Here is a 15,615-nt window from a genome sequence, read left to right on the forward strand (position 1 = left end):
TGGGCTGGGTGCAGTGGTTCATGCCTGTAATTCCAGCACTTTGGGAGGCTGAGGCAGGCGGATCACCTGAGGTTAGGAGTTCAAGACCAGCCTGGCCAATATGGTGAAACCCCGTCTCTACTAAAAATACAAAAAATTAGCTGTGCAGGGTGATGGGCGCCTGTAATCCCAGCTATTCAGGAGGCTGAGGCAGGAGAATCTCTTGAACCCAGGAGGCAGAGGTTGCAGTGAGCTGAGATCACGCCATTGTACTCCAGCCTGAGCAACAAGAGCGAAGCTCTGTCTAAAAAAAAAAAAAATGGGGTGCAGTGAGTGGCTTACGTCTGTAATCCCAGCACTTTAGGAGTCTGAGGCAGGTGGATCACCTGAGATTGGGAGTTCGAGACCAGACTGACCAACATGAGAAACCCTGTCTCTACTAAAAATACAAAATTACCCAGGCATGGTGGCACATTCCTATGATCCTAGCTACTCGGGAGGCTGAGGCAGGAGAATCTCTTGAACCCAGGTGGCGGAGGTTTCAGTGAGCCAAAGATCGTGCCACAGCACTCCAGCCAAGAGTGAAACTCTATCTCCAAAAAAAAAAAAAAAAAAAAAAAAAAGTTTGTAGTGTAGTTGTGGAAACAAGACAGAAGTCAAAAAAGTAAAATCACAACACAAGAGATGTCAGGAGGCTGGTGGATACTGGGGATGCTGCACCATGTGTTCAGAGGACAAGGAGGCAATGCAGTGGGGAAAGCTTCATGGAAGAGGGTGTGGAGGAGGGGAGTCCAAGGCATGCCTTTGGGATGGGTAGCCAGACAAGGCCATTCCAAGCAAGGGAAACTCCTGACAGAGAGATTACAGAGTGGCGAGTGTTTGTTCTGTGTTTGGGGAAATAGTGAGCAGCCCAGACTGGATGAAACCCACTTGCAGGCCATGTGTGCAGTAACCATGAAACGTGGGTGGTAATTGTGAACAGAGGCTGGAGGCAGCCTCAGGCTGAACGAAGCCGGGCGCGGTGGCTCAAGCCTGTAATCCCAGCACTTTGGGAGGCTGAGGCAGGTGGATCACGAGGTCAAGAGATCGAGACCATCCTAGTCAACATGGTGAAACCCCGTCTCTACTAAAGATACAAAAAAATTAGCTGGGCATGGTGGCGCATGCCTGTAATGCCAGCTACTCAGGAGGCTGAGGCAGGAGAATTGCCTGAACCCAGGAGGCGGAGGTTGTGGTGAGCCGAGATCACGCCATTGCACTCCAGCCTGGGTAACAAGAGCGAAACACCGTCTCAAAAAAAAAAAAAAAAAAAAAAAAAAGGCTGAACGAGACATCTGGACTTTTTCCTCCAGCCAGGAGCTGCCTGTTGTCTTGCGTTCACTTCAGATCTCAGAGATGCTCTGTGCTGCTTAACACTGGACTTGCTTTATTCCTGTTGAGTGGAATAAAGCAAACACCCCAATAGGTGGAGCAAGCTCAAAGGAAGAGGCATACAGCTCCCCAGAAATTCTCATCATCCTGTGGAGGGGTGAGCTTGGCTAGGGCAGGCAGGACTGGATGCACCAGGGTTGCATTTAAGGGGAAGCACTCTGGTCTCCTCTGCCTCAAAAAGCATAGTGAGCAGGGAGCCCACAGTGCCCGACCAAGTTGGAGGATTCTGAGCTGTGCAGTCAGGCTTCCAGCCTTGCTGGTATGCTCTGCTTTCAGCTGAAATCTGCATTGGTTTCAGCTGGAAGTCCAGGCTTCCACCCGCTGAACCAGCGTGCTGCTAGACTATAGGAGGGCTGCTGGTGTTGCCAACCAACTGGCTTGTCTCTACACACCCCTCGAGATCCCTGGGGCCAGGTGCAGTGGCTCACACCTATAATCCCAGCATTTTGGGAGGCCAAGGTGGGCAGGTTGCTTGGGCCCAGGAGTTCAAGACCAGTCTAGACAACAGTGAGACACCCGTCTCTACCAAAAATACAAAAAATTAGCCAGACATGGTGGCGTGTGCCTGTGGTCCCAGCTACTCAAGAGGCTGAGGTAGAAGGATCACCTGAGCCTGAAGGTCGAGGCTGTGGTGAGCCGTGATCGTGCTACTGCACTCCAGCCTGGGCAAAAGAATGAGACCCTGAAAAAAAAAAAGTATAAGAATTAAAAAGAAAAAAAAGATCATTGGTTTACTAGATTTTTTTTAAGGGGTAGCAGCTACCTTTCTCAAAAGAAATTCTATAGAGAACCCCAAGGTATAAAACATATCAAAGTGGAATTCTTGGGATGCAGAGGGAATGGGGTACCTGTAAAAGGGTTTGAAGCAGGTAGTGAGATGACCCAGTACACTTTTTTTATTTTGAGATGGAATCTCGCTCTGTCACCAAGACTGGAGTTCAATAGCTCAATCTTGGCTCACTGCAACCTCCGCCTCCCAAGTTCAAGCAATTCTCCTGCCTCAGCCTCCCACATAGCTGGGATTACAGGCACCTGCAACCATGCCTGGCTAGATTTTGTATTTTCAGTAGAGATGGGGTTTCACCATATTGGCCAGGCTGAGTCTCAAACTCCTCACCTCGTGATCTGCCCTCCTTGGCCTCCCAAAGTGCTGTGATTACAGGCATGAGCCACGCACCTGGCATCAATACACAATTTAGAAAGATGCCCGTGGCTGCTAGGGGGAATTGACATTGGAGAGGGACTAGATTAGGGGCAGGGAGCCAGTTTCAGGAGGTTATTAATGTGGTCCAGACATGAGCTAATGAGGTCTAGACTCAGGGCAACAGCCTAAGGACGAAGAGCAGGGTTGGATTCAAGAAACATTTCTGAGCTAGAATCAGCAGGAATTGGTGGTCAGTTAGCAATGAAGGATGGAGTCTGTGAGGGCTGGACTGCCTGGGCTGAAACATGCCATAAAATGCGACAGCTTTACAGGGAGAGAAACTGCTGAAACAAAGGATAAGAGTTGAGTTTGGGGCTGGGCACAGTGGCTCACGCCTGTAATCTCAACACTCTGGGAGGCTGAGGTGGCCAGATCACCTGAGGTCAGGAGTTTGAGACCAGCCTGGCTAACATGGTGAAACCCTGTCTCTACTAAAAATACTAAAATTAGCCAGGCATGGTGACAGGTGCCTGTAATTCCAGCTGCTCAGGAGGCTGAGGCAGGAGAATCACTTGAACCTGGGAGGCAGAGGATGCAATGAGCCAAGATTGAGCCACTGCACTCCAGCCTGGGCAGCAGAGCATGACTCCCTCTCAAAAAAAAAAAAAAAAATAGAATTGAGTTTGGGATATATCATGTTATGGTGACTCTGGGACATAAGGAGTTGATTGACCAGTAGATAGTTAAAAATGCAAGCCTGGACCTTCTCTCATGGAAGAAAATGTTGGCACTAGAGATTAAAATTGGGGATTTAACAACAGATTGGTAGACAGAAAAGACATGAAGTACAGAATGTGCATACGGAAGAGAAAGAGGCCTGAATCAGACACCTGGCTTTGCAACAATTTGATCTTTATTTAGCTTTTTCATTCATGTCATTGTTATTACCATCATGAATGAATATATATTTTCAAAATTATTTTTATTTTTTAAAAAACAGGGTCACACTCTATCGCACAGGCTGGAGTCCAGTGGCGTGATCTTGGCATATTGCAGCCTCAGCGCTCCTGGGCTCAGGTGATCCTCCCACCTCAGCCTCCCAAATACTTGGGACTACAGGTGCATGCCACCAGCTCTGGCTAATTTTTGAATTTTTTTGTACATACAGGGTCTTGCTATGTTGCCCAGGCTAGTCTTGCACTCAAGGGGTCCACCTTGGCCTCCCAAAGTGCTAGGATTACAAGCATGAGCCACTGTGTCCCGCCAGGATTGAATACTGTAGAGAGCAGAGACAATCTGCTGGGTTTTTGGAGTAGAAAGGACCTGTTCCTCTTCTCTTAGAATGAACAACAGTACACAGAATCAGAAATCACAGGCTACAAGAGAGGTGACCCAATTCTGCAGGACACTTCAACATTCAAGATTTTTTTTTTTTTTTTTTTTTTGAGACAGTCTTACTCTCTTGCCCAGGCAGGAGTGCAGTGGCACAATCTCGGCTCACTGCAACCTCTGCCTCCTGAGTTCAAGTGATTCTCCTGCCTCAGCCTCCAGAGTAGCAGGGACTGCAGGCACCTGCCACAACATCCAGACAGGGTTTGACCATATTGGCTAAGCTGGTCTCAAACTCCTGACCTCAGGTGAGCCTCCTGCCTCAGCCTCCCAAAGTGCTGGGATTACAGGAGTGAGCCACTGCGCCAAGCCCAGCATTCCGGATTTGAAGGGGAATGAGAGATCAGAACTGGAGACCCCTCCTCTGAGCCCACTAGTATGGTGGTCCACGTCACTCACTGGGCATGCAGCAGACCCTGTAAATATTTCACCTTCTCTGGACAACAGTAGTTTCTCAAGAACAGGAGCTCTGGGAGAATGCACGGTGTCTGGCGCTCCTTCGATGATGGTGATATTATCGATACTTCTTATTCCTTTGAATCCTTGGCAAGAGCTGGCAGGGAACTTTTTACACATCAGGTACAAAAACCCTCACCCATGCAGTCTATGATCCAGAAGTTCATGGCACTCCCTGACAGTTCACGACAAAGCAGTTCCACTGCTTTTTAACACAGCGAGGGTCCATGAAAGGAGATTATCCATAAGGACTAGCTGAGTGGATAAAAAGACAGACTAGCTGAGTGGCTGACTCTTCCAGATGGCAGGCTGTCCCTCTTGACAAGTGGGAACCATGTGCTGCCATTCCCAAAGTCGGCCTCAGCTTGGTCCTTGGCTGGAACCCTGTAGAAAAGTTTCTGGGTCAGCAGACCTCACCAGACAAGGATCCCTAGCTGGCCACCCCCAGCCCTGTTAAGGCTCTAAGAAGGCAAGAAAGCGGGGGAGCCTAGTTCGCATTGCTGGAAAATCATTAAAATATCCCCAATGCTTGGCGACTAAGCCCGGCAGGTATTAGGGGCTCGCTTCCCCTCAGCCCGCCCCATCCCCCGCGCCCCGCGCTGCAGTTCCCTCTAAGAAGCGCGATCTAAGTGAGCCTGAGTGCTGAGTCGCTGAGCAGCCCGCTCTCCATGTGACTTCAGTTTCCGTCTGTTCCTTCCGCTAGTGCTAAAATAATCTGATGCCCCAGAGAAAGGAGGCAGCCCAGCCCGGCGTTCGACTGCTCTTGAGGAGGCTGGAGCCCCCGGAGAGGATGCGCCCCGCGGAGCCGCCTGGGCCTGCGGGAGCCGTGAGTATTTCCCATGTGGGGGCGTCCTCTGGGGACAGCCGGGGCCCTTCTCCAGGTGGGCGAGCTCGGCGAGGATGGGTGGTAGGAAGTCAGCGTCCGTGGCCCGCGGCTGAGGGCTGCCCAGGAAGCTGTGGCTTGCTGCATCCAAGCGCCGGCGATTCTGTGCTGGGTGTGGGGGCCGCAGCTCTGGGTGGAGGTGGAAATAACTCCCTCCAGGAGCACTTACAGTGAAAAAGGTGGTGCGGTGTAGTGGAAACCACGAGGGCTTCAGACTCAGACCTGGATTTGACTCCTGGCTCTGCAGGGAGCATGAGAGCAGGCCGTTAAGGTTTCCTAGCCTCAGTTTTCTCATCTGCAAAATGGGAACAATGATGCTGCCTTCCTGGGCTGGGCGACTAGATGTGATGAGACCACTCTGTGCACACTCAGCATGCTGAGCGCTGGGATCTCCTCTCCTGCCCCACAACGTGGGTTGAGAACCACTATTTCATAGATGAAGACACTAAGACTGGTGAACAGCAACACATGTTCACAGATGTCTTCCATGTGCCAGGCCTGTACAAGGCCTTGGGAACACAGCTCAGCTGTGAAGATGTGCAAAGCTTGGGAGATTCACTGTGGCTCTGTGACTTGGATCCATGACTAGCCTAGTCTTTTTTTTTTTGAGACGAATCTCACTCTGTCTCCCAAGCTGGAGTGCAGTGGCACAATCTTGGTTCACTGCAACCTCTGCCTCCTCCTGAGTTAGAGCAATTCTGTTGCCTTACCCTCCTGAATAGCTGGAATTACAGGTGTGTGCCACCACACCTGCCTAATTTTTGAATTTTTAGTAAAGACAGGATTTCAACATGTTGGCCAGGCCGGTCTTGAACTCCTGACCTCAGGTCATCCACCCACCTCAGCCTCTCAAAGTACTGGGATTAGAGATGTAATCCCAGCAGCCCAGCCAGCTAGCCTAGTCTTAGATCCATGGCTTATCAGAAGGAGACTAAGACTCGATGCCCTTCTGTAGCCCTCGTAGCCTCTCCATGTGGGCCAGCTTCTGAAGAGGTCAGCATACACCCCCATGTACCCAGGAGCTAGACGGAAAGAAGGAGCCACTAATGTGGCTTTGTGCTGCTTCTGAGAAGGTGAACCATTCCAGTTGGTGGCAGGGACTGGAGGAGGCTGGGTCAGGGTCCTAAGGATGGAGCCTCTGGACAGGGCTGGTTGGGGCTGGTGTGCTTCCAGAGGGGCTGAGGGAACCCCGCTGGAGGCTTCCTCATGATGGATACAGTCTATTAGGAGTCTGGATGCTAGAAACATTCAGAGTCTATGGAGGTGGCTCTCCATGCTTTCCTGTGTGCCTTTTACTCGCTGGCTGTGACACACAGACTGTTCCTGTGAATGCTGGGGCTTTGCTGGGCTTTACATCCCTGAGTCATATTTATTCTCCTCACACACCCCTTAGGTTTCTATGTCTATGCCTGAGAGTTCCTAAAGGAGATTATAGAATCATGGGCCTGGGGCGGGGGGTGGGGGGGTGGGGAAAAAAAAACCTTAACTCATGTCTTTATGTTAAAAAAAAAAAAAAAAAAAAAAAAAAAAACAACTCAGCTTCACAAAGAAGGCACTACTTTAAAAATTTTTTATTTCTTTCTTTATTTTTAGCAACAGGCTCCTGCTCTGTTGCCCAGACTGAAGTATGGTGGCATGATCACAGATCACTGCAGCCTCAAACTCTTGGGCTCAAATAATCCTCCCGCTTCAGCCATCTGAGTAGCTAAGACTACAGGTGCATAACAACATGCCAGCTAATTTAAAAAAAAATTTTTTTGTCGAGACAGGGTCTTGCTATGTTGCCCAGGCTGGTCTCAAACTCCTGGGCTCAAGCAATCCACCTGCCTCAGCTTCCCAAAGTGCTGGGAGTATGGGCATGAGCCACCACACCCTGAGTTCATCTAATGGATACCCTCATGGAAACTTCACGAAAACCCATATAAATATAATCTCTCATAGTTTTAAACCCATCTTCCAAGAGTTCCTCCTCTTTGATGATGAGACATGCACGGTAAACTCTAAAACAGAGAGTAGATTCCCAATATCTTTGTTCTGGGATCTGCATTGAGAATACACTGACCGGCCAGGCACGGTGGCTCACACCTGTAATCCCAGCACTTTGGGAGGCTGAGGCGAGCAGATCACCTGAGGTTGGCAGTTTGAGACCAGCCTGACCAACATGGAGAAACCCTGAACTCTACTAAAAATACAAAATTAGCCGGGCATGGTGGCACATGCCTATAATCCCAGCTACTCAGGAGACTGAGGCAGGAGAATTGCTTGAATCCTGGAGGTAGAGGTTGCAGTGAGCTGAGACCACACCATTGCACTCCAGCCTGGGCAACAGGAGTGAAACTCCATCTCAAAAATAAAATAAAAAAAAAGAATACATTGACTTGTCTGTCTCTGGTCTTGAGTCTTTTGGAAAAGAGGTGCTAGTACTGATTACAACCTGCATTCTCTGTGTATCCACACTGCAAAGTGTAAGCCAGATGCTCCTATGGGCAATGACTGTGCCTCATGTCATGCATAGATCCATTGTATAGTCTCATAAGTTAGGAGAGGGTGGACTTTCAACCATGACTGAAAAACACTATCTTTCTTAGGACATGCTGTCTATTACATACTTATAGATGTCTGTGTTTACTGATGCTTTTTAATGCGTCATTGCGCATCAGTGACAAGCATTTATCTTTTTTTTTTCTTTTCATTTTCCTCCCAAGCCATTTTTCCCAACTTCATCATGAAACAAATGTCATGTGCTCAATCTGTGATGGGGCTCTGGGCTAGGTTAGGTGACAATTTCTGAAAGCTCAGAGAGGTGAGGTGAAGGAAAAACGACATTGATGCTTGGATCTTATAAGCCTCACATGCAACAATAAACCCAATTCTTAGATATTCACATTCTTAGATAGATTGGTTTGGTTGCAAATGACAAAACAAAACAAAACAAAACAAAACAAAACAACAAAACAAAAAAACCTCAAATTAGCCTCAGCAAAACAAGAGGATTTATTGTTTTAAATAACTGAAAAGTCTATAAATAGTTTCAGGCATGGCTGAGTCCAAATGCTCAAACAACTTTGCCAGGAATCCATCTACCTTCATTTCTCAGCTTTGCCTTCCTTTCTGTGGGTCTCATTGGCAGGAGTCCTGGAGCTGGCGGCAAAGATGGCTGCCTGCACCTCCAACTATATTCCCACTGGCTTGGCATCTGAAACAGAAAGAGCAAGGCTCCTTTCCATGAGTTCTAGCAACTGCCCTTGGATTGATTCTCATGGGCTTGGCTTTTGTGATGAGTCTGTGTTAGGAAAATGGCGTGCTCTCATTCTCTATGAATGGGACCAGCCTTATTCATAGGCCCCACCCTGAAACCAGGAGTTGAGATCAGACCCAAACAAACACAGACTTTTTAAGAAAGGAAGGAGGTTGGTTGCACAACAGCATAAGTATATTTACTACTATTGAATTGTATTCTTAAAAGTGGTTAAGATGATCACTTACAGCCAGGCACAGTAGCTCACGCCTATAATCCCAGCACTTTGGGATGCTGAGGCAGGCAGATCACCTGAGGCCAGGAGTTCAAGACCAGCCTGGTCAACATGGTGAAACCCTGTCTCTACTAAGAATACAAAAATTAGCTGGACATGGTGGTGGGCACCTGTAATCCCAGCAACTCAGGAGGCTAAGGCAGGAGAATCGCTTGAACCCTGGTGACTGAGGCTGCAGTGAGCCAAGATTGCACCATTGTACTCCTGGGCAACAGAGCAGACTCCATCTCAAAAAAAAAAATGATGATCATTTTCATGTTTTATGTATTTTACTACAACTGAACATTTTCTAAAGAAAATTGAGGAGTTGTTACCAAAAGGAGAAATGAATGTGAGTGGGTAAAACCAACCAATTTCCAGAACGAATAGATTCAGATGCTGAGACCAAACAAATGCGTCTTTTCTCGCTTTAATGCTGGAGAGATTTCAGACTTAACAGAGTGAAGAAAGGAGGAAGTGGAACCCGGTCATGGTCCTCACCCATGAGGTGGGCGTGAGGAGCAGGCTGGTACTGGATGAGTTCAGTTCGGCCACAAAGCCTGGTGAGGTCACAGGGACTCTCCTCTTCCAGCCCCAACCCAAAAGGTTGCCTAAGTCAGGTGCTGTGCCATGTGCACCAAGAAACTTTCTGCTGCCAACTCTAAGAAAGAGAAGGATCAGGACGGGATTTCTCCCAGGAGATAGCACTGAAGGCACCATCTTTTCATCTGTCTGTTCTCAAGCAGGACCTTAGTGTCTGACGCAGCCCTACACCCACAGTGCCTGGCAGGGGCTAACCCTGGGGTACACATCATGTTCTCCTAAGCTCATGTCACTCCATTTCAGATGTCAACTGGACACGGACTCCTGCTGATCCTCCCTACTGTCATTCACTCCTCTCCTGGTCCAGTCTTGATCTCATGAGGTCTCTTCTGCCTTTCCAGTGTCTCCCCTCTGTGGTCCCACCAGGCACCAAGGCTGAGCCTTTCCCTCGGCCTGCAAGGTCGGTGGGGACCCTGAAGTCCAGGGTCCCTGCCTGGCCCTGGACCACCTCCTTCAACTTCAGCAAGTTAGTGGTCTCCCTGTCACCATGCAGCCTGGCACCCTGAGATCTCCTCGCGGGCCTCCCTCAATGGCCTTTCTCTTGTTCTAGAATATTGGACCCTTCCTCAGCTCCTGATGCTTCCATTTGGCTTCTCATCTTTTTCCACATACCGTTTTCTTCTAGGCTCTCTGGCTCCATTTTGTTTTGTTTTTTTGTTTTGTTTTGAGATGCAGTCTCGCTCTGTCGCCTAGGCTGGAGTGCAGTGGTGCAATCTCGGCTCATTGCAACTTCTGCCTCTCAAGTTCAAGCAATTCTCCTGCCTCAGCCTCCCGAGCAGCTGGGATTACTGGTGAGCACCACCATGCCTGGCTAATTTTTTTTTTTTTTTTTTTTTTTAGTAGAGACAGGGTTTCACTGTGCTGGTTAGGCTGGTCTCGAACTCCTGACCTCGTCATGATCTGACCACCTTGGCCTCCCAAAGTGTTGGGATTACAGGCATGAACCACCGCACCCGGCCATCTCTGGCTCCTTTTGAAGGCCTCTGACAGCCCCTATCTTATTTCTTCTCCATAGAAGGCAATGGTGCCATGACATACTCAGGGGCACTGTTCAGAATATCAGGCACCACGTGGCACGGGCACTGACCTTCAGAATAGACACTGTCATCAACACCGGGGTCCTGAGGGACTCTGTTGGATCAGCTGTCATCTTCTTGGTTCTTGGATCATGATGGGGACCCTGGGAGTTCCAAGAGGGGGGTCCAGGCAGCTGGGGTAGGGGCTCATGGGATGGCTGTTTACCAAAAAATACATACCTGCACCTCCAGTGAACATTCACTTGACACATTCCTCCAGGAAGCTACATGTCTAGCACCTCCTGCCTGAGCCTAAGCTCAGTTCTTGATTTGGCTTCACTAAATACAAGTTATGTGATTTGAGCAATTCACTTTGGCTTTTTTTTTTTTTTTTTTTTTTTTGAGATGGAGTCTCACTACTTTGCCCAGGCTGGAGTACAATGGCATGATCTCGACTCACTGCAGCCTCCATCTCCTGGGTTCAAGCATTTCTCCTGCCTCAGCCTCCCAAGTAGCTGGGATTGCAGGCATGTGCCAGCACACCCAGCTAATTTTTGTATTTTTAGTAGAGATAGGGTTTCACCGTGCTGGCTAGGCTGGTCTGGAACTCCTGACCTCGCCATGATCCACCCATCTTGGCCTCCCAAAGTGCTGGGATTACAGGCACGAGCCACCGTGCCTGGCCCACTTTGGCTTTTTTGAGTCTTGGGTTTCTTATCTGTAAAATGGAAATAGTAAGCAGGGAATCAAACAGATGTGTATACACTGGCTTTATTCACATTAGCCAAAATATCTATCTAAATATCTATCAATAAATGAATATAGTGTATGTATATATATACACACACGTAAATATATACAATGGAATGTTATTCCACTTTACAAAGGAATGAAATTCTGATACATGCTACGATATGGATAAGCCTTGAAAACATTAGTTAAGTAAAACAAGCTAAAAGGACAAATACGGCATGATTTCACCTATATGAGTACTTAAAATAGGCAAATTCATAGAGAAAGAAAGAACAGTGGTTACCAGAGAGGAGAAGTGGGGAGTTATTGTTTGATAGATACAGAGTTTTAGTTTGGGTGTACAGAAAAGTTGGTTGCACAACAATGTGACTCAACTTGATGTCATTGAACTGCACATTCAAAATAGGTTAAGATGGCAAACTTTATGTATATTTTATCACAATAAAAAATGAACGCCGGGTGCAGTGGCCCAAGCCTGTAATCCCAGCACTTTAGGTGGCTGAGGCAGGTGGATCACCTGAGGTGAGGAGTTTAAGACCAGCCTGGCCAACATAGCGAAACCCCATCTCTACTAAAAATACAAAAATTAGCCAGGTATGGTGGTGCATTCCTGTAATCCCAGCTACTTGGGAGGCTGAGGAAGGAGAATCACTTGAACCCAGGAGGCAGAGTTTGCAGCGAGCCGAGTTCGAGCCACTGCACTCCAGCCTGGGCAACAGAGTAAGATTCTGTCTCCAAAAAGAAAAAAAAAAAAGAAAATACTAATGCCTACTACATGGAATTATTGCAAATATTACATGAGATCATTTGTCTGTAAGAAGCCTTGCAACCTCAAGTGCTATTATTGTTACTGGCCAATAGCATTAAGTTATAATTCAATTATCTTGGCTTTATCCAAGAATTTCCTAAAAATTATTTTTGTATTTTAGGAAGGGAATTTATAACATTCACACTACTCCTATTCTTTTGTGAATTCAAGTAAGTTCTAGAGAAAGAAAAATCAGCTAAGAACAGCTTGCCAGTATTATTTGAGGGAATATGGAAAGGACAAAATAATCACCTTTACAATCTGGAAATGACACCATGAAAACTGTATTATTTTTCATCATCACACATATAAACACCTATTGAAGAGTAGTGCATTAAGGCAGATAGAAGTCATTCACTCTTGACTGTGAGCTGCTTTCCTTCTGACTTCAGCTGAGCACACTAAGGCAGAGTCTATCACATCTTTTTTTTTTTCTTTGCTGCTATTGAAGACAGAATTTCTTTAACAACATATAAACAGTATTTCCCCAAATAAAATGTCAAACTTTATAATCTCAGGATGCTCTTCAATGAAATTGACCGAGAATATTGACAAAGTAGAAATGTTTTTAAAAAGTTAAATCACAGGCCGGCGAAGTGGCTCATGCCCGTAATCCCAGCACTTTGGGAGGCCAAGGTGGGTGGATCACTTGAGGTCAAGAGTTCAAGACCAGCCTGGCCAACATAGTGAAGCCCTGACTCTGCTAAAAATACAAAAATCAGCTGGGCGTGGTGGTGTAATCTCAGCTACTTGGGAAGCTGAGGCAGGAGAATCTCAGCTACTTGGGAGGCTGAGAAAGGAGAATCGCTTGAACCCCAGAGGTGGAGATTGTAGTGCCACTGCACTCCAGCCTGGGTCACAGAGTGAGACTCTGTCTCAAAAAAAAAAAAAAACAAATCACTTGATACGCATTCTGAAATATTTAGGGGAAAGTATATCAATGACTGCAATGTACTTTGAAATGTACCATAAGGCCAGGTGCAGTGGCTCACGCCTATAATCCCAGCAATTTGGAAGGCCAAGGAGGGTGGATCACCCGAGGTCAGGAGTTCGAAACCAGTCTGTTCAACATGGTGAAACCCTGTCTCTACTAAAAATACAAAAATTAGCCAGGCCTGGTAGTGGGCACCTGTGATCCCAGCTACTCAGGAGGCTGAGGCAGGAGAATCGCTTGAACGTGGGAGGCAGAGATTGCAGTGAGCCGAGATCGTCCCACTGCACTCCAGCCTGGGTGACAAAGTAAGACTCCATCTCAAAAAAAAAAAAAAAAAAAAAAAAAAAGAAGAAGAAGAAAAGAAAAGAAATGCACTGGGAGTGGCGTTGTGTGCCTGTAGTCCTAGCTAATCAGTAGCCTTAGGCAGGAGGATTACTTGAGGCCAGGAGCTTGAGGCGATAGTGTGCTACAATCCCATCTGTGAATAACTACTGCACTCCAGCCTGGGCAACATAGTGAAACCTCTAAAAAAAGGAGAAAGAAAGATGGACAGAAGTATAGATAGATGGGTAGATGTATGCTGTTGGGGAAAGGTTAAATGACTAACAGTACCTGGTAACTGTTCACATTCCTTGTCATAATCATAAAAATCAAATAATGAGAAATTAGAAAACTGCCGCAGGAACTATAACTACCTATAATATACTGTCATATGAATTAGTGGATTATTGCTCCACTGAACTATTAGTTTGTGATGAGGAGGTGATACAAGCACTGAGCCTGGCGGGATGAATAAGAGCTTGGCAGGTGAAGAGCAGCATAAGAGCCTTTCCCGCAGAGGAAACAGTGTGTGAGCGTGCGTGATTTAGTCAAGGACTGCAGGCATTCCAGGATGGCTAGGGCTTGTGGTGTTGAGGTTGAGTTGATGCAGAAGTCACAGACCTGGGTTTGAATTGCAGCTCTTACATTCTCTAGCTATATGGCCTAAACCTATGTGAGCCTCCATTGACCAAGTGTGAAATGGGATGGATAACATTTACCTGCCGGGATTTTTGTGGCAATTATATGTAAAGCACCTGGTATAGCACGCGTTCCAGGGTGAGCACTCACTAAGCATGAGCTGTGGACAGAATCTAGGAGCAATTATTCAGACCTTAAATATCATTGAATTGACCTTTGAATTGGTCTAATGTCAGGAATCCGTATCATCTCATTCCTCAGTGGTACACTTTCTCAAGGAAACCAAGTAGTCAGGGTAGGGGGATGTATTTTCATTGTTTTTCCACTGTGGCCACTAAGCTTCTGCCACCACCTGTCATTCCCGCCCACAGCCTACCATGGACTCTGGGTGCTCTTTCCCCCCCGGACATTCCAGGGTCCACATACTGCAGCTCCCAGTGGTGGGGGAAGGGACAAAAGCTCCTTCTCCTTCACTGTATTTCCTTCAACACCAGCTTGCTGTTTGCAGAGACGAACTCTGCTTTCCCTTTAATTAACACACTACTTTGTCTCACTAGAGAAAACATCGCCCCCACCTCCAGTGGGGGAGTGTCCTCCTGCAGGCCTTGGAGGACTTGGTGGGAGTCCCCTGCTCACTGAACTTCAAGTCCAAAACATTCCCTTATATTGACAAAGGCTTTTGTTTTCTTTCTTTCCTTCTTTTTTTTTTGAGACAGAGTTTCACTCTTGTTGCCCAGGCTGGAGTGCAATGGCGCAATCTCGGCTCACCGCAACCTCCGCCACCCAGTTTCAAGTGATTCTCCTGCCTCAGCCTCCCAAGGAGCTGGCATTACAGGCATACATCACCACATCTGACTAATTTTGTATTTTTAGTAGAGATGGGGTTTCTCCATGTTGGTCAGGCTAGTCTCGAACTCCCGACCTCAGATGATCTGCCCACCTCGGCCTCCCAAGTGCTGGGATTACAGGGCTGAGCCACCTCGCCTGGCCCTGACAAAGCCTTTTCACACACACTCTCTCATTCAGTCTTGACACAACCCTGTGAGGTCAGCAAGACAAGTGTTGTCCTCCATGGCCACCACCAGAGTGAAGGAGCCAGCCTTGGGCCCAGGTCTCTTTCCCTAGTCCAGGGTCCCTTCTCAACACAGATCCCACCTGCTGCTTCTTATGGAGAAAGGCAGTGGCAGGTAGTCACTTTCTCAGAAGTGACCAGAGGGAACAACCTTGTGATACTGAAGGGAATTAGATGCTAACCTGTTACGTAGTTGAGTGCCTATCAGCAGAGATGACTTGGGTCTCTTCTATTGAAAGCTGACAGCGAGGACCCACCACCAGCCATCACCAACATGCAAGAGCAAGGTGTTAACTCGCAATGGGAGCAGATTTGCATTTATTAGGATCTGTGGCCAGATGCAGCCTGTGGCCATGGAACAGGACGAGATGAACTGACCTCTGCTGGTTCTGCCAGGCTGATGCTGACCACATGGGAAGCCAGCTGGCTTACTTGCCATGCTGAGGTAATGAGGGCTGAGCAGGGAGGTGCTCAAAGCGGGCTTCTTACACTGGCTATCTGGAGTCACTATGAGAAGGGCCCAAGGGAAGAAGGGTTGCTGTGACCCCTAAATGCCCCTCCAGGTGGAGGCAGAGCCTCATCCATTCCCAGAGAGAGTCTCCTGTCACAAGCCCCGATAGAGCCCTGGCTGACCAGGAGTGCAAGGCTCAGTGGGAACCAGAGATCTGCATTTAA

The 15,615-nt window shown here is 47.6% G+C and overlaps 1 protein-coding gene and 1 pseudogene across 2 annotated transcripts in view; both read left to right on the plus strand.

Annotated features, from left to right (window-relative positions):
- The first annotated feature begins 5,042 nt into the window (after positions 1–5,042).
- NRROS (negative regulator of reactive oxygen species) overlaps positions 5,043–15,615 on the plus strand; it is a 28,269-nt gene continuing 17,696 nt past the window's right edge. Inside the window, exon 1 of one of the 2 annotated variants that reach the window (XM_003926201.3) lies at positions 5,043–5,225. Coding sequence is in view for 1 of the 2 variants with exons in the window: in XM_074404041.1 (XP_074260142.1) it covers positions 15,378–15,385 (8 nt within the window). In the remaining variant the exon portion in view is untranslated. Of the gene's footprint in view, positions 5,226–8,449; positions 15,386–15,615 lie in introns of those variants that run through there. The other variant, XM_074404041.1, reaches the window with a different exon arrangement.
- Positions 5,220–7,897, plus strand: LOC104651122 (uncharacterized; annotated as a pseudogene).

Source organism: Saimiri boliviensis, chromosome 8 (assembly GCF_048565385.1).
Source record: "Saimiri boliviensis isolate mSaiBol1 chromosome 8, mSaiBol1.pri, whole genome shotgun sequence".
Lineage (NCBI taxonomy): Eukaryota > Metazoa > Chordata > Mammalia > Primates > Cebidae > Saimiri > Saimiri boliviensis.